At 41.6% G+C, this 20,558-nt stretch overlaps 3 protein-coding genes across 5 annotated transcripts in view; 1 reads left to right on the forward strand and 2 right to left on the reverse strand.

The window, feature by feature from the left end:
• LOC134634084 (melanoma receptor tyrosine-protein kinase-like) overlaps window positions 1-4,388 on the forward strand; it is a 39,438-nt gene extending 35,050 nt beyond the window's left edge. The window contains exons 25-28 of one of the 2 annotated variants that reach the window (XR_010094816.1): window positions 561-695; window positions 1,067-1,157; window positions 1,296-4,091; window positions 4,164-4,388. Coding sequence is in view for 1 of the 2 variants with exons in the window: in XM_063483145.1 (XP_063339215.1) it covers window positions 561-695; window positions 1,067-1,157; window positions 1,296-1,645 (576 nt within the window). In the remaining variant the exon portion in view is untranslated. Of the gene's footprint in view, window positions 1-560; window positions 696-1,066; window positions 1,158-1,295 lie in introns of both variants that reach the window. The other variant, XM_063483145.1, reaches the window with a different exon arrangement.
• A 115-nt stretch (window positions 4,389-4,503) lies between these two features.
• Window positions 4,504-19,327, reverse strand: LOC134634087 (NACHT, LRR and PYD domains-containing protein 12-like). 2 transcript variants are annotated; one of them, XM_063483148.1, is made up of 9 exons: window positions 19,212-19,327; window positions 13,922-15,904; window positions 11,968-12,141; window positions 11,146-11,322; window positions 9,398-9,574; window positions 8,280-8,453; window positions 8,028-8,204; window positions 7,402-7,569; window positions 4,504-5,961 (listed from the first exon to the last, which is right to left on the reverse strand). In XM_063483148.1, the coding sequence occupies exons 1-9, from the start codon at window positions 19,325-19,327 to the stop codon at window positions 5,952-5,954; spliced, it is 3,156 nt and encodes a 1,051-aa protein (XP_063339218.1). In that variant the 3' UTR covers window positions 4,504-5,951. The 2 variants fall into 2 exon arrangements, with proteins under 2 accessions (XP_063339218.1, XP_063339219.1); XM_063483149.1 differs by lacking the exon at window positions 9,398-9,574.
• The window catches only part of LOC134634085 (NACHT, LRR and PYD domains-containing protein 1-like), a 28,807-nt gene continuing 27,474 nt past the window's right edge, over window positions 19,226-20,558 (reverse strand). The window contains exon 18 of the transcript XR_010094817.1: window positions 19,226-19,335. The gene's annotated coding sequence lies outside the window, so the exon portion shown is untranslated. The remainder of the gene's footprint in view (window positions 19,336-20,558) is intronic.

A 20,558-nucleotide genomic window follows, 5' to 3' on the forward strand; every position in this document is an offset into this window, starting at 1 on the left:
AATTTTTTAAATGTAAAGAACCAAACTAGTATTGTGATCACAGTCCAGTACGGGGTGCACGTGGAGAATATGTCACGATCTGGATCATTCAGACACAAAACAGGAATAAATTTAATCCAGGAAAAAGTATTTTAGAAATATCTACAGCTGAGATTTATTTTAATAAAAACACATGAACATAGTTATTAGACCCGACAAACATCATATCATCTCTTTACTTCCTGTTTATTAGAGAATTAAGCAGTTTGGGATCAACGTGTGTTCTAACTCATACTCACACGGTGAATATAGATGAGTACACTGTTATAATGAAATAATATTAGTATTTATTAAGTGCACAGAACTAACAGGGAATGTAAAGTTTCGGTCTGTAGAAAGAAGCGGTTCAAAAGAAACACGAGAAAATGATTTCAAACAAACTTCCAATAAATGCAAAGCTGTTTCTCTTTGGTTTCAATCCAGAAGATGATAATTATAATAAAAATGAACAAGCAATAATGATCGTCTTTAAAGAAAAAAAACAGTTACATAGCATAAACTACATCAATTATTTCTGTTAGGGGGACCTGCCGAGTCCGTCAGACAGCAGGTTTTACTCTCGTCTGCTGAGCACCGACGACACCGAGGACGTTATTGACCCGGACGAATACCTGCTGCCCTACAGAGGCATGGGTAACCATAAGGACCGGCCCATGGTATGGACACACACACACACACACACACACACACACACACACACACACACACACACACACACACACACACACACACACACACACACACACACACACCTATTGTAGTCTAATCTAGTCTAAAGACACATTGTCACATGTCTATATGTTTTATCAAACATTTTAGTAAATGCTACATGAAAAAACATCGTACTTAAGAAAGTGTTCGGCGCCCCCTGGTGACTCCAGTAAATGTAAACAGTCTACTTCCACTCGCCATAAGTGGCCAGAAGTACAGCTATTTATATACTTTAAATATTTCCTCTCTGTTTCATTCTAATGAATGTGCTTTGATGAAGCAGAGGTGTTTTATTGATTCTCTTCGTTCGTGTCAGAATGGTCATCCAGCCGGAGAGAACAGCCTCGCCCTGCGCTACATCACCGATCCCACTGACAGCGCACTGGAAAAGGACTTCATCGACCACGGTATCCATCATCAAACATAACTCAGACCAGTGACAAATAATTAGGAGATCTAAATCAATTAATAGCCAGACAGCACGCTGTCTTCATGAAAGAAAATTAATTAATACCTAAACAGCATTTTCCTGCTCTGTCTTCCAGAGTACATGAACCAGAGTGTGAGTGAGACCAGCCAGAGCAGCCAGCTCTCCAAGGTTTTAAACCCTAATTATGAGGACCTGAGCCTGGGCTGGGGTGCCCCCCCACTTCCCCACCCGCTGGAGGATATGAACACCTCCCAAGTGCCCTATGGACCCGAATACCTGAACGCCTCCTGCAAACTGCGCCCTCTGGTGACCAGTCACAGCCTTGATAATCCAGACTACCAGGCTGACTTCCTCCCTCAGACCATTACAGATGCAACTTTAGCCGAGAACCATCTGTTCCTCCCAGCAGCGGAGAACCTCGAGTATCTGGGTGTGGGCGGCGCTCTACATGCTCCTGTCCGCTAGGGGGCAGCAGCACTCGGGCTGTCAGACTGAAGCTGTGCTCTACTTTCATTCAAGCTGCCAACGGGATTTAATTGTTTTACAGTCAGTTCTTCAGGAAACACTGACTCGAGCGGAGGCAGCACTTCATCCAGACTGACAGACTCACAATTGATCTTTGCAAGTTTGTTTGACTGGTAGGACCGAAAGACTTGGTGTAAGCTCTGCAGCTCCTGAACGAGTTTCTTTAACAGTCTCAGTCTGACTAAAACCTTCTGTTTGACTTGAAATACTCTGAATGAACTTTTATTGTATAAAGTGTATAAAGTTATGAATTCTTTGCTTTACTTGAGAAGAATGAGCCAAATCATGATTTCCTGTTAACCACTACTGCTCGTGTCTGTTTATCACTGTTGATAGTGTAAATTTATGGAAGTTGAAAGGCTGTCTGCAGGTACTGAACCTTTGTCAGCTTTTCCTTTTCAAGAGAATAAATAGTTTTCATATTTATGGAAACGATGATGATCAGGACTTTAATGTGTTAGAGGAACATGGATGATGAAGATGTGCCCAACAAAGAACAATAAAGAGCATCTGATCAGAGTGGGAGCAGTTTGGAGTGAGTCTCGAGAGTCCAGACAGAGAAACTTTACAATCTATCAAATTTAGATCCAACTTTTACAGCTCAAACTGGTTTTGTTTAGTTTGAATATTGCAAAAAATCAGCCCAAGTTTTATCAACAATGCTGAGTTATTGTCATTGTTGTGGTGCATCGGTTACTGAGGGCCCCTCATAGAAGATGGCTTTATGTTCGATTCCCTGGTTGGCTGGAGCCTCTCTGTGACATAGATATAAACTAGCTGTGGTGGAAAGCATAACGTACTACATGAATGTGGCTTGTAGCGTAGAAGGCTTTGAGTTAAAAAACAACAACTGCTTTTTAAGGCGGCAGTGTTTAGAATTAATCAGCTAATTTCTCTGCACTTTAACTCATTTGGAGACAAATCATGTAAATTATGACGTTTGACAGCCTTCAGCTTCCATAGAGAACCACACTGAATGTCTGTACATGTGATGTGACTCGGTTTGGCTTTAACTGTGGTTAGATGTGAACTCAGGTGTGAATTCAGTTTTCTTTAGCTGACCTGCTAACAGGTTACATTTGCTGTTTTCTTGTTTGACACTGAATGAAGTTAAATATCTGCAGGATATTTATCTAAGGTTTATTTAGAGCAAAATTCCACGAATGTTGGCACCAATCTTTTAGAGTTCGTAGGTGGAAAACGTGGGAATGCTCAGTGTGGTCCCAGAATAAGGTGTTGCCTCAGGTGGAAGGTGTTTTGTAGTGTAAGGTCAAGACTCTAATACAAAGAGATGATATAAATATATTCCTGCCCTCACCTATGGGCACAAACTTTGGACACAATAATAAGGGAGTCGAGGCTCAGCCTAATGTGGGTGTTAGTTTCCCCAACATCTGCCAGAGTCTCCTGAAGTCCAAGTGATGTATGGATCCGAGCGGATATCCTCATGCCTGCCAGCTCTGTGACTGTGTGACTGTGCACACACGTTGTGTTGTCTCCGTCTGTAAGTGTCAGAGTATGTTCACCACTTAAGAGATAAAATAACAACCTGAGCAGCTACTACTCCATATTGGAAGGATCCAGACGTGCTTGTGTCATCTGACTGTTTCTACCCAGGATGCAGTGGGGAGTCTCTTGGCTGGATTAGGAATACATCATTATTCCTGTGGAAGACCTGGAAGTGGTGGAAATGGAGAGGGAGGTCTGGGCATGTCTGCTGAGACTGCTGCCCCAACATCTGGATGCTGACAAGCAGTGGAAAGTGGATGGATGGAGGAATGTAACCATGATGAATATGATGGATGGACAGGAAAGACTCTGAGAAAACTTCAAACTAAAAGATTCATAAGAAGAGAACAGAAACCAAAACATTCCAGTACATGTTGCTTCTATGTGATTATTAACCTCACTGCTATTTCAGCCAATATTTAGTGAATGGTGTTCTTTGCCTCTCGCAGATCAGCGTTCAATGAGTAAACATTGCATTTTTTATGAAAACCCAGCAAACTAAAACTTTATTTAATACATCGGAAAGACCTACATGTAAAATATGAGCTTTTCATGACATTGATTTTTCAAAGTTTAATTTCAGTTTTTGATCATTTATGGAGATTGATGACAGCTGCCATGTTGTGTCTCTCCACTCTAACAGTCACTCGATTATCAGTTAAATTCTTTTCACTGCAGAGACACTGGCACAGCATATGTCCCTGCATGAACATCCATGTAAATGATCCGGCTGATGAATGGGGACGTTGTCTCTGTCGTGTTCTGTGCTGGTTTGTTGTGGACTCTGTGACCCACTCTGAGTCCAGAGCAGGCGTTTCCTCCACCATCCAGGGGTGGAGTCATGATTCCCGCCCTTCATCATCCTCATTAAACACAGGTAGTTAAGGACCAGCTCGAGCCTAAACCTGATAGTCTGCTCCTGCTAATGCTTTTGTCTCCCTGTTCCCAGCACCACCTCCCCTACCTGAGGAGGGAGTTACTCACCTTTACAGCTTACCTGCTTCCTCAGAGCTGGTCCTCTTCCTTCTGGAAAACACACTTCCTTTTCATCCTGGTCTTCAGGGAACCTCTCCCTGCGAGGAAACAAACCAGTGGCAGAAGGATTCTCTCCTGCAATGATCAAACCTTATTTGAGTAGCTTTGTTGTGAGAAATAAAAGCCTTGTGACTGTGAACGCTGTGTCCTTTGAGTCTGTCATTTTGCCTTGCCCTGAGTGAAGACATCCCAGCTTCCACAGGGTGAGAGGCGGGTACATCCTGGACAGGTCGTCACTGTGATGCAGGGCTAACCATTCACAGCTATGGGCAAGAACCACCAGTTAACCTAACCCCACTAACTGCATGTGTTTGGAAAATAATTATTTTGTGTTATCACTCATCCTGAAAGAAAGTTTAAAGTCAAATCTCTAACCATCCCCTGAATCCATCCTGGCAGCTCGTTCCACATGAGCGGCGTCTGAAAGCTCTAAAACGTCTAATAACTACAAGTAAGTTGGCAGTGTGAGAAAGAAGAGCTCTGATGGGTGATATGGTACTATAATGAGACACTGAAGAACATCTGGACACTCACTCAAAGTAAGCCCATGATAATGATCAGCAAAATTAAATTAGCTAATACTAAAATATTACCATTCAACACTGCTACAATCTAACTGTAAAAACAATGGATATTTACAATAAAGGATGTTTGAGCAAAAAAAAAAACAACGAGTGAAAGTGGATCTGTGCTGTCATATGTATTCATCAAAGAATCTCAAGTGTCGTTATTAGTGTGTGGGGTCACTGTTCTCTCTGAAGTCGTTCCATCTCGCATTAAACTTCACTGAAGTCCAGCTTTAATATCCTCCGAGGAACTTTTGACGGGAATCAAAGAAAGAGACTGTAACCTGCTCAAAGTTCAGTCTTTTTTCTTTAAAGAGCAAAACTCAAGCAAAATGAACATAAAGTGTTAGACTTTGTTCAGTGCTCACATACATATACATACATATACATACACACGTGATTGTGGGGTTTGTATAAAATATTTGTATACTAAATATAGATGTTTGCAGGCACGGAGCCCTGGGCAAAGTTTGATCCACTCGTCTGTAGAGGGGCCAGGGAACATACAAACACCATGATCATTACAGTGTGATGATGGTGACTGATGAAATATTCTGTTCAAAGTCAAATTTGTTTCATAGAGATTAAAAAGCATCGCAAAAAACCTGCTAAATGGAGATCCAACTTAACAGCAACATCAAAGAGGGAGTAATAATAAAACACAACACATGAACCAAAACACTAGATTACAGAACTGGACAAGCATTAGAATACCCATAAAATAAAATGATCACATTATTGTTATTATAGACCCCAAATCACATTAACTACTTCACACAATATATGAAAATAATACAAGAAATAATAACAGGAAACCAAAGGTTCACAAACAAAACCTGAAAAACTCTAGAACAGTAAGACAGAAATGAACCAAGACCTCAGTGAGACCACGAAAGTGCAGTGATAATAGTCACCTCCCCCCAACAGTACAGTGAGATTGAAGGGTTTGTGAATTTAACAGCTCTCTGTTAGTGTCATTAAATACAGACTAAAAGCTGCTCTAATCACTCTCGTCTCTACTCCACCTCTTAGACACCTGGCCCAGTCCAGAGTGTTTCTACACACATGCTGCAGCTGATTCAGCCTCTGCACCATCAGGACACAGCCCATCCTCTGCACATGCACCACCTTATTTATCATTTCCACCTGCAGAGAGAAGAGCAGAGGAGAAAACAAGTGGCAGTTATGCAGTTTAAGTTAATTTCATGGTTTTGACTTACAATTTAAAATAATTTATGTTTAATAAATCCATTGTTGTTTTTAAACACGCATTTAAAGGTTCTACATAATGTGTCCAGGGTGGAACCAATGTTCAATCTGTTGTTTAGGTTTGACAGTATTTTACATGCCACACTCGGTAGAGGGCAGCATCTTTCCTTTCTCAGTCTGTGGATAGACATTTGGAGATGTGTGCAGCAAAGTTTGGGTAAAGAGGGTGCACTGCAAGATGTGTTTTTATTAACCTCTTCAAGTTAATGTGGCCAATGGAGTATGCAATTAGTATTTTATGTGTTGGTATGAAAATGAGATGTTTATTTGTGACAGACCTGTCGAGTTTATGTTATTTATGTGTAATACAGAATGTGTCGTCATTTTGTAAAAGTCAAATGAACTGATTGTGAATGTTTTGTGTTGGTGAATAATATGCTTTATTGTTTACTCGCTATGACAACGCCTTACTGTGAAAATTGATTATTTTATGTTGTTTTGTACAGTTCTCATGGCATCTAATACATGCCAGTAGGAATCAAGAACACCTTGTGTCTGTTATTCTACTTGGAGGGAGTTACATCCAGTACAAAGAGCAGCAGGGACTTTAGTCCCATTCAGGGCAACAAGGTGGCTCAGGTTTGCACTATGAATTAAGTTCAACATACCCAGGATATTTTTCCATTATCTGTCTTTACTTAACTTGACTTCTTTTGGAGTAAGTGTTCACAGAGTTATTAGCTTAAAAATCTACCCCAGATTCCAGCCTTCATCATTCAAGTCCTATTTGAAGCTGGAAAAATTCTGGCTGAAATGTTAACTACGTAAATCAACATTTAACTCAGTATCATGTCTTTATCATCAGATAAAGACAAAGACTTAAGATGGTCATCTTTTTCTGAAATATCATTGGACTAATAAACATGACTGAATGTACTGAAAGAAAGACACATGTACAAATGTGATTCGTGGATGTGGGAGCTTCTGGTCTGTAAATATCACATGGATAATAAATTTAATGACAGTTCTCTGATTTCAGGGCTGTGACAAAAATGAAACTGACCAGGTGTTTAGTGTTGAAATGAGAAAACAAAGTGTGAGATCAGATTTAATGCTCCCACGGTTTGATGAGTGAGGACCAACGTCTCTATAAATCTGTAATGTAAGGTGGATTTCAAATGTATTTCGTGTAGACATGAACACAATAAAAACAGTCATTGTTCTCTTTGTGTTCCTGTCTCATAGGCTTCACTGAGAAAAGAGGTACTGAGAAAGCTGTAAATTTACAGGAAACACTGGAGTTTTGCTTTAATTCTTCGCTGTGTTAATTATAATACTGCTGAAAGTACCATGGACTCACTCCAACAATTTATTTACCTCAGAGTCTCCAGTCTACAGTGTGGACTCTCCACCAGATCAGACAGCTGCTTCACATCTGAATCCTGCAGGTTGTTTCTTCTCATGTACAGCTGTCTCAGATAGGAGGACTTCAAAGCTGATACCAGATAATCACAGGCAATCTTCGACAAACCACAGTTTTCCAATCTGAAGAAGAAAAAAAAAGATCTAAGTTCATTAGTAAGTTTCAGCTTGAAGTCATTCAGTGTTTCATCATCTGTTGAAAGATGAAGAAGGTTAAAAATATAGAACTATATAATCTTCACATGATGCCATACTACTGAATTTTTATTTGTTTCAGTCAGATTTTGTACAAAAGATTTTGCTTTTTATTTAAATGTCAGCTAGATTTTAAGGTAGAATGGAGTATTTTAGCGTTTCACAGTGAATTATCCAGTGGATGATTTTTCTTCTTCTTTGAAGGTTTGAAATGTGAACATTGTTCTACTACAGTCAATGGACTAAACCAGAGAAGAAGAAAACAGACTTTACCATGAAGATCCTCAGTGTGGATCAGTATAATATCAGCCTGATGTCTGCAGTTTAGTGTCAGCACAACTTTCACATCATATTCATCTCAGCACAACTAAAACATGCTGACTGACCTCAGAGTTTCAAGTTTACATCCTGGACTCTCCAGGAAACCACACAGATGCTTCACTCCTGAATCCTGCACATCAGAGTTGTTACTCAGCTCCAGATGTTTCAGATGGGACAGGCTGGACTTTAAGGCTGAGACTAGAGAAGCACAGCTGACCTCTGACAACCAGCAGTACTCCAATCTAAGGATAAAACATGTAAAAAAAAGTTTCAAACATAAAGATTTGAAATATAGTAAAAACAGTCAGTGAACTGACCTCAGAGTCTCCAGTCGACAGTTTGGACTCTCCAGTCCAGCAGACAAACACTTCACTCCTGAATCCTGCAGCTTATTGTAACTCATGTCTAGCTCTGTCAGATGGGAGGATTTGGACTTCAGAGCTGAGGCCACATTGTCACAGTGAGCTTCTGAGAGTCCACAACCAGCCAGTCTGTGGTTAGAGAAAATATAAAATGTGTTTTTATAACAGCAGAAAATCTGCATTATAAACACAGACTGAATGTATATGAAGATAAAACAGAGTAACATCATAATCTGATGAACATCTGCTCTTCACCTGGTACAAGTGATGTGTTTCAGCTCCTCTTACTGTGTTTGACATGTGAAGCTTTAGGGGCAAAGGTGAGCTTAACGTCAGGTTTGCATACTGGTAAATTGTTGGAGTGAGTCCTGGCCAAACCACTAGGTAGAAACAGTCTTACGATGTGAAGTATCTTCAAACTCAGTCACCTTGAGCTCCCATCTAACTTGGATTGAGTATGCACAAAACACCCTCAGCTCTTCTGCTAACAGTTTCTTTACATTTGAGGTTTCTTTAAATTACCATCTTGACTGTAATTTCCAGTCAAGACGGTGAAGTGGTCCCATCTGCTGCAACACCATCTGCGACACTGGCATTGTGCCTGGAAATCGATAAAGGCTGTGTTTCTCGGATTGGTAGATAAGAATTGGTGCATGGAGAACAAGCAGAGGACTGTCTACCTGTTCAAGAAACCTGTTAAACCTGTCAACAGCTGTCAGTGTCTGATCCTTGGCTCTGATTGGCGGTTAAACATGACACAGTACCACTGTATTAAACTAAATGATGCACAACTGTACTGTGTATAGTGTCAAGTGAAAGTGAGATAATGAAGATTTGAATTAATGTTAGAAATAAGATGCAGAAAGAAACCTGCAGTTTCTGGCCATTCTTAGATTGCAGTAATTCTTTGCAAGAATTATCTGAATTACAAATACTAAATTTATGAGAATCCATTAAATAATGTTAAAGACCCATAAACACACATTGAAATTCAAATCTCTTTGAAGCTCAGATATTCAGCTTTGAAACAAACTTAATTGTTTATCTCGGCACAACTAAAACATGGTGCTGACCTTAAAGTCTCGAGTATACAGTGTGGACTCTTCAAAAAAACACACAACTGCTTCAGTCCTGAATCCTGCAGGTCATAGTTGCTGCTCAGGTCCAGCTCTCTCAGATGGGAGGGGTTGGACTTCAGAGCTGAGTTCAGGTAATCACAGCTGACCTCTGACAATCTGCAATTTGTCATTCTGAATGAAGAAAAAAAGATGTAGATATTTAAGTTTCATTTAAGTTTCGTTTTTTGACGCCCTCATCAGTGAGGTTACTTTTTTAAATCAACAGACTTATTATCATGAATCATCATCAAGCCTTCTGTTAACATTAAGATTGAATCAAACTTTAGACACAAACAGGAAGAAGGTCAGACTCTAAACAAACCTGACCACATGACCTCATCTCTCTGAGGTGACCAATAATTGGAGTATAAACTTTACAGAGGTATTCGAATGAGTTTGTTTCTATCTTAAATTTAAGGAACACGGGATTTTTGACAGTTTGGGATCAATAAAGTTTAACCTGACTCAGTATTAATGAAACAGATAGATAGAGGTTCAACCAGTAATCAAAACTGTACAGAGTTTTTGGAAGCCATCACTTGTACCAGGTACTGTACATATCATACATTTTCACTGCTATGCTGATGACACCCAGCTCTATCTGTCCATGAAGCCAGGTAACACACACCAATTAGTTAAACTGCAGGAATGTCTTAAAGACATAAAGACCTGGATGGCCGCTAACTTTCTGCTTCTTCAAATCAAATCAAAATTTATTTATATAGCACATATTAAAACAACAGTGTTGACCATAGTGCTTCACAGTCAGTAAAAGCATGAGACAATTAAAACAAACAATAAAAGAGGACAACAAACAAGAGGTAACAACACAACAAGCTAGACCAGCCAACTAGTCAGAATCAAAAGCCAAAGCAAAAAGATAAGTTTTAAGACGTGATTTAAAAGACTGGATAGACTCGGCAGTACGAATATGAACAGGGAGGTTATTCCAGAGTCTTGGTGCCACGGATGCAAAGGCCCGGTCACCTCTCGACTTCATTCGAGACCTAGGTTGTGCTAGGAGCCTGTGATTGGACGATTTAAGTGCTCTGTTGGGATTGTATAAGTGGAGTAGTTCAGAAAGATAGCTGGGCGCTAAATTAATTATTAAATTCTTGATTCAGATCAAACTGAGGTTATTGTACTCGGCCCTGAAAATCTTAGAAATATGGTATCTAACCAGATTCTTACTCTGGATGGCATTACCTTGGCCTCCAGTAACACTGTGAGGAACCTTGGAGTCATTTTTGACCAGGACATGTCCTTCAATGCACATATTAAACAAATATGTAAGACTGCTTTCTTCCATTTGCGCAACATCTCTAAAGTTAGAAATATCCTGTCTCAGAGTGATGCTGAAAAACTAGTTCATGCATTTATTACTTCCAGGCTGGACGACTGTAATTCATTATTATCAGGAAGTCCTAAAAACTCCCTGAAAAGTCTTCAGCTAATCCAAAATGCTGCAGCAAGAGTCCTGACAGGGACTAGAAAGAGAGAGCAGATTTCTCCTGTTTTGGCTTCCCTTCATTGGCTTCCTGTTAAATCCAGAACTGAAATGAAAATGATGCTTGTCTTTTTGAAAACACGCATGAGACATACTTTCATTGTATACCGATCATTGTTTTATATCTGCAGTTTAGTGTCACTACAACTTCCAAATCATATGCATCTTAGCACCCAACTAAAATTTGGTGTCTGACCTCAGAGTTTCCAGTCGACAGTGTGGACTCTCCAGAAAACCACACAGCAGCTTCACTCCTGAATCCTGCAGGCTGATGTTGTCACTCAGGTCCAGATGCTTCAGATGGGAGGGGTTGGATATCAGAGCTGACAGCAGAGAAGCACAGCTGATCTCTGACAACCAGCAGTCCTTCAGTCTGAGTGAAGGGAAAAAAACCACACTAGTAAATCATTGATTAGCTATTAAGATATGTTCTCATCAATGTGATTTTCTCAAACACCATGCAGGTCAGACACTAACCACACCTCAAGCAACTGCAATATATGACTTCATCTTTGTCAGTGCAGAGCACTAAAATCATAAATATTACAGTTATCTGAATGTGTTTCACTTTGTCTCAAATGTAACAACCAAAGCAGTTTGAGTAAATTTGAAAGAATAAATCATGTAAATTAAAATCTAATTAGCAATGTTTTTCTTTCAAGTATCTGTAACATTATCATCACATATTTTTCCACAGCATTTACTAAAGCTATCTATACTACAGGCTCAATCCTAATCCGTACCTTAGTCTGAGGTTCTAACTGTGTGTGAGGATGATTTAGAAACCTGATTTTAAAGACTCTCAGTAATTAAATGAATCCTGCTACAGTCTGACAATGAGCCAAAAGAAAAAAACAGTTGTTTGGTCTTTTGGATTCTGCAGGTCGTAGTTACTTTTCGTGAGGAAAAATTTCCAAAGCAGACGCCCTGAACATATATGAACAGAAATAAGTTTCAAACTTTCCACCAAAAATCTGAACTATAGAAAAATAACAACAGCTGCAGTCAGTGAACTCACCTCAGAGTCTCCAGTCGACAGTTTGGACTCTCCAGACCAGAACACAGAAGCTTCACTCCTGGACACGGCAGGTCATTGTAACTCATGTCAAGCTCTATCAGATGGAAGGGGTTTGACTTGAGAGCTGAGGCCACAACTTCACAGTGAGTCTCTGAGAGACCACAAGAATTCAGTCTTCAATTAGAGAAAATATAAAATGTGTTAGTATAAAAGCAGAAACTTTCCATTATAAACACAGACTGAATGTATATGAAGGTAAAAGAGGGTAACATCATAATACGCAAACATCTCATCTGTGATTGTGTGTGAACAATTTGACGACTGAGCTCTAAAATTCTGATAGAATACAAAATAGCACTTTATTACAAATGTCGGACTAAAGAAAAAGTAACATATAGAATATAAACTTAGCACAAAAGTAAGGAAATTTGTGTTGGTAGAATATTCCATTGCTCTAACAATGCTTCTTGGCAATAGATCTTATACCATGAAAATCCTGATTATCTTCCCCTAAATGTGGCTCATTTCTAAGGAAATGAAGGAAAATCCATTTGTTGGTTGAGCAGCAGATTTGAATATGTAGGTTGCAACCATGAAAAAATCTTGCCAAATCTTCCATGCCAGTGCCAAACAGCTTATTCTGTTATTGACTCTTCTTTTGAGCTTCTAGTACCCCAGGTGCTGCTAATCAGGTGCTTGATTGGTGCCTGTGAGCATGAACCCTGCTACGGTGGCCAGTTGATGTCTGCTCCAAGTATACCATATTTAAATGATTTGGTTAAGGAGAAACTATGCTGACTGCTGCACCAATTGGGTAACAGCTTTTGGTGGAAGCAGTGTGATGGTGTGGGGCAGAATCTTACACACTGGAAAAATAAGGCTTTGCATTATTGGAGGAAATCTCAATGCAGAGAGATACTGAGATACTGTAACCAGTGGCAATCCCATATCTCCACAGTCTGGGCCTGGACTCTATCCTCCAGATGACAACACTCGCACGCACAGAGTGGGGTTTATCAGCGACTACGTTTGGGAGTGGAGAGGAATACCTGTCCGCAGTCCTAACCTTAACCTCATTGAACACATGTGGGATCAGCTTGGGTGTGCTGTCCGTGCCAGTAACCAACACAACCACATTGGCTGACTTGTAACAAATGCTATGCCACAATAGTGTGTGACCAAGTTGGTGACCAGGATAAGGTGGAGCCAGGCTGTTGTGGCTGTGTATGGTTCTTCAGCATGCTAATGAGCTTTAAATTTCCTGGAAATGGGTCAAATGTTTCTTCAAACATTCAATCCAGGAAATGACAGCAGAAAAAGTAAATACCAGAGTAAGCTGTTTGGCATTGGCAGAGAAAATCGAACAAGTGTTTCATGGATGCAAACCACATAGTCAGCTGTGCTGCTGCGACACCAAAAGTGTTCATTTAATTGAAACGAGGAGTGAGTGCATAATTGGAACAGGTGGATGGATCGGGAGATTTATACCTTTTAAATTTAGCTTTATCATCTATGCCTCAAAAATTAGCCACCTGGAAACAATGGGTTATAGCTGATTTACTATTTCAAATGATTGGCCTGCCAATGATAACAGTCATAACCTGGCATTGGTGAAATTTTGTGGACTTGGAGCTGATCAGCCTACAGATAGAGTACTGAGGGAATTTACTGGGACCTGTAGCTGCTGGAAGATCAAGACTGAATCCAGGCAGACCTAGCCATGGGCTACAGGCCAATAATGGACAGGTGTTATTGTTCCAACTCTTTTATTACCTCTAAACCTTTAGAAATGCAGTTTTCAATGCTCACTTCATAGTTCATCTGTAGTTGTCTAAGGAGCTTGGATAGAAAAGCATCTGGACTTCCCTTCTGAGAGGTGAAACATGAAACCTGAGACTAACTAAACTACTAATTAGCACTGATCAATAATGCTAATGATCAGATCTGGACTCACCGAGTTTTTCTGCAGTTCCTCACAACCGGAATGAGCCTGCGTCGTCCCTCCAATGATGTGTTGTACTTCTTTAGGTCCAATTCATCCAGAACCTCCTCTGACATCTGCAATATGTGGGCCAGAGCTGAGCAGTGGATCTCAGAGAGTCTCTCTGATCTGTTCTCTGACTTCAGGAACTTTTGGATCTCCTGATGTACTGAGAGGTCGTTCATCTCCATCAGACAGTGGAAGATGTTGATGCTTCTGTCAGGAGAGATTTTATCACTGTTCATCTTCTTCAGGTTGTTGATGACTCTCTGGATGGTTTCTGGACTGTTCTCTGTCTGACCCAGCAGACTTCCTAAGAGTCTCTGGTTGGACTCCAGACAGAGGCCATGAAGGAAGCGGACAAACAGGTCCAGGTGGCCATTTTTACTCTGGAGGGATTTTTCCATGGCTTGTTTAAGGAAATCATCCAGAGATGACCCACTGTACTTTTGTCCCAGGAAGTCCTTCAGCACCTCTGTCTTCCTGTTGATGTGACAGTGGAACATGTAGACTGCAGACAGAAACTCCTGAATGCTCAGATGAACAAAGCAGTAGACTGGTTTCTGGAAGATCACAAACTCTCTTTTGAAGATCTCTGTACAAACTCCTGCGTACACCAAGGCCTCTGTGACATCCAGACCACACTGCTCCAGGTCTTCATGGTAGAACATGATGTTTCCTTTCTCCAGATGTTTAAACGCCAGCCTCCCCAGCTTCAGAAGAACTTCCCTGTCAGCCTCCGTCAGCTCCTGTGGACTCGTCTCATGTCCCTCATGGTACTTGTTCTTCTTCCTCTTTGTCTGAACCAGCAGGAAGTGTGAGTACATGTCAGTCAGGGTCTTGGGCAGCTCTCCTCTCTGCTCTGTAGTCAACATGTGCTCCAGAACTGTAGCAGTGATCCAGCAGAAGACTGGGATTCTACACATGATGTGGAGGCTCCTGGATGTCTTCATGTGGGAGATGATTCTGCTGGACAGCTCTTCATCACTGAATCTCCTCCTGAAGTACTCCTCCTTCTGGGCGTCAGTGAAGCCTCGTACTTCTGTCAGCCTGTCAACACATGTAGGAGGGATCTGATTGGCTGCTGCAGGTCGGGAAGTTATCCAGACGAGAGCCGAGGGAAGCAGATTCCCCTGGATGAGGTTTGTCAGCAGCTGGCTGACTGATGACTTCTGTGTGACATCAGACAGCAGCTTCCTGTTGGTGAAATCCAATGAAAGTCTGCTTTCATCCAGGCCGTCAAAGATGAACAAAAGCTGAGAGACAGCCAGCTTCTCTGCTGTGACCTTCTGTAATGTTGGATGGAAAACATGGAGCAGCTCCAGAAGACTGTACTGCTCATCTCTGATCAGGTTCAGCTCCCTGAATGAAAGCAGAACCACCACACTGACATGTTGGTTCTCCAAGCCCTCTGCCCAGTCCAGAGTGAACTTCTGCACTGAGAAGGTTTTTCCAACACCAGCCACGCCGTTGGTCAGAACCACTCTGATGGGTCTCTGTTGGTCAGGTAAGGCTTTAAAGATGTCCTGGCACCTGATTGGAGTGTCATCAAAAGTCTTTTTTGAAGCTGTCTCCAGCTGCCTCACCTCATGTTGGGTATGAACCTCTTCACTCTGTCCCTCTGTGATGTAGAGCTCAGTGTAGATCCTATTGAGGAGGGTTCTACTTCCTGTTTCATCACTTCCTTCAGTCACACGTTCACATCTCCTCCTCAGACTGATCTTATGTTCATCTAAAACCTCCTGCAGTCCAGGTTTGGTTCTGGATCTTTCTCCACACTGGGGACAGGAGGAGTCTCCTGATGAAGCAGACTGGTCCCAGTATGAGGAGATGCACTGTCTGCAGAACAAATGTCCACAGCTGGTAGAGACTGGATCCTTCAGGACGTCCTGACACAAAGCACAGCAGGACAGCTGCTCCTCCTCACAAACACCACTCCTCTTCCTCTTCCTCCCTCTGTGAACAAATGTTTTCATCATTTGGTGTAAGTGAAAAAGATCTAGATCTGACAAAACATGTAAAATCCTGGATAGTCACTGTGAAGGATTAGTGTGCAGCTACTTTCCTGTTTTAACTCAAGACTTGAATTAAATTTAGACCTTTAAAGACATGCTCTACTTTAAGCTACTGGCATCCAAAAGTATCAAATTCATATTTTAATGAGCCCCCTTGTCTCTTTTTTTAACATGAAGGATTAAAACAACAGATTTAGTTCAGAATTCATAACATTTCGATGTGACTCGAAACACATCTCTCCCTCACAAACTAAATCACCTTGAAACCCATCCATCCAGTTTCTTCTTCTTCTGCTTACCTGGGGCTGGGTGGCAGGGGCAGCAGCGTAAGCCGAGAAGCCTCTCATCCCCTTCCCACATAGCAAAATTGGTATGGCCTGGATCTGGCCCACACAATGTGCTTACATATGTATAAGTATATCTAAATTAATTATATCTTTTATCTATCTACATATGGCCCACATATCTGGGCCCTTTGGTGGCCCAGATCAGGGCCACCAAAGGGCCGTCATTCTTTGCGCTATGTGGGCCATGTCTAAGTTGTGTGCAGCCACGGGCCAGTTGCAGACACACTGGTGGCCGTGTGCTGGCCCAGAACAGTTTCAGCTGTGGCCCAGATGTCAGCCTAATGTGTACCTTAATCAAGCCATGTAATAACAACATGTGCATAATAGTACAAAAGCAACATGATGAAACTCTGTTCAGACAGTGAATGGACTGATTCTTATATAGTGCTTCTCTACTCTCCCGGATTACTCAAAGTGCTCTATACAACATGCCACATTCACCCAATCAGACACTTTTTCTAAGCTGAGTGCTTCCTAACTACATTCATACACATTCACACACATTCACACTCTTGACATGCAGACTGGAGGAGCCAGGGATCAAATCGCTAACCTTCCGATCAGTAGGTGACCTGCTCTACCTCCTGAGCTACAGCCACCGAGTGGTAAACATGAGTAAACCCTCACTAGGTTTTGGATAAAGTGTACACTCACAAACCTGTCAAAGCTGCATTTGAAACGTTGGCTACCATAGCAGTATAGTATTGCAACATGGCATTGTGGGTCTTCTAACTAAATTACGAAAACAGGAACATAAATAGTGCCATCATTGCCAGACCTGGCCCACATCTGGTTGACATACACTCTGCCATGACACCAGTCAGTCAGAAGTGCCAGCTTGATGACGAATCTGGGCCAGACCTGTTTTTTTATGAGCCTGGGCCACATACACCAAACCACAATCGGGCCAGATATAGCATGCCATCACATAGACAGTGCCATCTATGCCAGGCCTGGCCCATATCTGGATGACATACCACTTACCATGCCAGAAGTCAGCCAGCAGTGCCGGCTTGACACCAGATCCGGGCCAGACCTGTCTGCTATGTGGGTTTGATAGATGAGTCTATCAAATCTGATCCATAATCCTCTATTCCCCAGACTCTGCTTCCTCCACTGAAATATTCCTTCTACTGTCCGACAATGTTCTCAGTCAAAGCTAGCAGTTCTCCATCCGCACTATACACAGTGCGAGTAGAGCACTGCTTTTCCCTCCTGAGTCACCTGAGAGTTTGTCAGAATCTCTTCGAGACAGTCCAAAGGTTATTTCCATGGCCTCTTCAAACTTCTCCTACACCCAACTTTTTGCTTCAGCCACTGCCCGAGCTTGGCCTGTCAGTACCTTTCAGCTGCTTCTGATATCCCATAGGCTAACCAAGCCCGATAGGACTCCTTCTGGTGGCTCCCTTCACCTCTGGTGTCTACCATTTGGTTCGGGGGTTTCTACCATGACAGGTACCAACCACCCTGGTGCCATGTGCACTTATGGACACCCTTATGTTCGAACATGGTGTCCGATATGGACAAACTGTGGTTTGCACAGAAGTCCAATAACAAAACTCTGCTCAGGTTCAGATCTGGCAGGCCATTCCTCCTAATCACCCCCCTCCAGGTCTCACTATCATTGGCCAGATGAGCGTTGAAGTCTCCCCGTATGAGTCCCCAGATTGAGCACCCTCAAGCACCCTGCCTAGGTACTCCAAGAAGGCTGGGTACTCTGAACTGTCATTTAGCACATAAGCACAGGTGACAGTCAGCACCCATTCCCTAACCCAAAGTTGCAGAGAACAAACCCTCTCGTCCACTGGGAGAAACCGTAACATGCAGGCAGCTAGCCGAGGGGATACTAGGACACGCATCCCAGCCCGCTGCCTCTCACCAAGGGCACAACTTCAGACTGAGACAGAGTCCAGCCCCTCACCAGGAGTTTGGCTCCAGAGCCCAAGCCATGCATTGAGGTGAGCCCCACTATATCTAGCCAATATATCTCAACCTCATGCACTAACTCATGCTCCTTCCCCATCAGAGAGGTGACATTCCATGACCCAAGTCACTAGTTTTGGTAGCCAGGGATTGACACATTGCACTGGATCCCAGCGTACTTCCAACCCAGCCACTCCCTCAGAGAAAAACTGGTTCATCCCAAAGGCAAAACTCCCAAACACAAACTTAAGGATGTAGTATATGCTGTTCAGTGCAGCGTGGAATGCTTAGATCTTTATAAATGCATGGCACAACGCAGAAGAGCAGGACAGGACAAGACTCAGCTGTACATCTGCACCTAAAGGTCAAAGGTCACTCTTTTGAGGACACCATTGTTCACATTTTGGACAGCGGAGAAAGATGGTTTGAAAGAAAGGTGAAAGAAGCCATCTATGTTCACTTTGAACGACCATCTTTGAACAGGGGGCGGGGTTATGACACCAACTGCCTGCCACCAAAAACACCGTCTGAGATCCTTCCCAGGAGCCTCAAGTCGCTCTAACATCTTTCAACAGGTGACCTAAATAAGTAACATGATAGGGTGAGGCACAGTCTCACAGTGAGACACACTATTGATCATGTGGGTCTTTCATATGATGTTCATGATAATAACATTATTTTTCTTCTTTTCTTCTTCTTTTTTTTTAAAAAACAACCACAAATTAAGAATCAGGCAGGATAATCTCCCATGTTAATTCTTCTCTCTCTCTCAACTAGAAATCATTTGCAGCAAATATCTGAAACACAGAAATACACTCAATATTTCCAGCTTATCATACTCTCTCCAGAATCCACCTTGAGAAAGTTACACTACAGTTTAAAGCAGAAATAGGATCTACTTAATTTACACTGTTGTATATATAATATAGCATCTCTGGGATAAAGAGATTAAAAATAAGTCAGTGGCAGTTCTCTTACTTTGTGTCCAAGGCTCTGGGTTCATTACTGAAGGCCAGTGGATCTGCTTTGGACTGGTTACTGTTACATTGTGAAGAGTCGGCGCCGTCCTTCTCATTTTCCACACAATTATTCATCTTCTACACTTTAGTATGAGAGGTAAACAACAAACAGTGACTATAAGCTCAGGGCCTTTGTTTGACCCCAAACTCTGAGCTGAGGGGAAACATCAAGTTTTCAGTTCCAGAAAAGCTGATCAGAGGTAGTTCAGTCCAGAGGTCACCCTGAAATAATGAAAAAAAGCAGTGATCAATGGGGCTACAATACCATGAAAAAAAGCATCTGTCAGTTTAAGTGTTGTGTGTGTGTCCACTACATAAATGAAACATAAATGAATGGGCGGGGTCTCAGGAGGATACGAATGTGAGCCGTGTTGTTTTTCTTAAATCACAGGAAGGGAGAAAAGAACCATTTAGATGTTAGAGAGACTGATTTGTTTTAGTATGAGACACATTCAAACACTAAATTCTGAGACATCTGTCCTACATTTCAAAATGTTGCTCCAAATAATTGAATGACTATATTTCAATATGTGAAGATATTTCATTAAAAATAATGACAGAACACGGTGTCATTATTTACAGTGTCATTAAAAAACTCTACATTCAAAGCTATTGCACTCATCTTCATTCAAATATTCACGACATCTCCAGCGTAGGAACACCTATGGTCAATGGTAACTTTACTGTCCCCAGTGGGAAATTGATTTGCAGCATGTCCACTGTCGTTTAATGCTCAGAGGACAGTCTGAACATAATACAACAGAGGTTGTCTTCCATAGCACGTGCCTGTTATAAAAGTCCAAAAGCTGGACCTTAGACCTCCCTGAAATCTGACCAGCCACTTTAACCAGGTTACTAAGTCTAGTCTTATTGGTCAAAGGCAAATTACCATACCAAGTAGTAGAGGAGGGAGACAACAACCCTGTGGTGAACCAGTAGAGAAATGTAAAGATCTGAGATCTGTCAGTTAAAAGTCTAAAATAGAACCAACGCGATTAAAATCAAGTTTAAATTGATTAAGAAATTTATCGGCTAAGAGATGTGGCTGGATAGTATTAAAAGCTGAAGAAAAATCAATAAATCCGAGCATGAGCTTTGGCCCCATCCAGATGGTGATATAAGAAATTTAATAAAGTAGTCACTGCATCATCAATGCCCCTACAAGGCCTGTGTGCAAACTGTAGTTGATTGATAAGCTTTTCTACCTGCTGCAGAATCTCCTTCCCGATAAGTCTTTCAAAGGACTTCATCACTAAAGATGTTGAAGCGACAGACCTAAAATAATTTAATGATGTAGGTTTTGTGG

This window comes from Pelmatolapia mariae, linkage group LG9 (assembly GCF_036321145.2).
Source record: "Pelmatolapia mariae isolate MD_Pm_ZW linkage group LG9, Pm_UMD_F_2, whole genome shotgun sequence".
Classification (NCBI taxonomy): domain Eukaryota; kingdom Metazoa; phylum Chordata; class Actinopteri; order Cichliformes; family Cichlidae; genus Pelmatolapia; species Pelmatolapia mariae.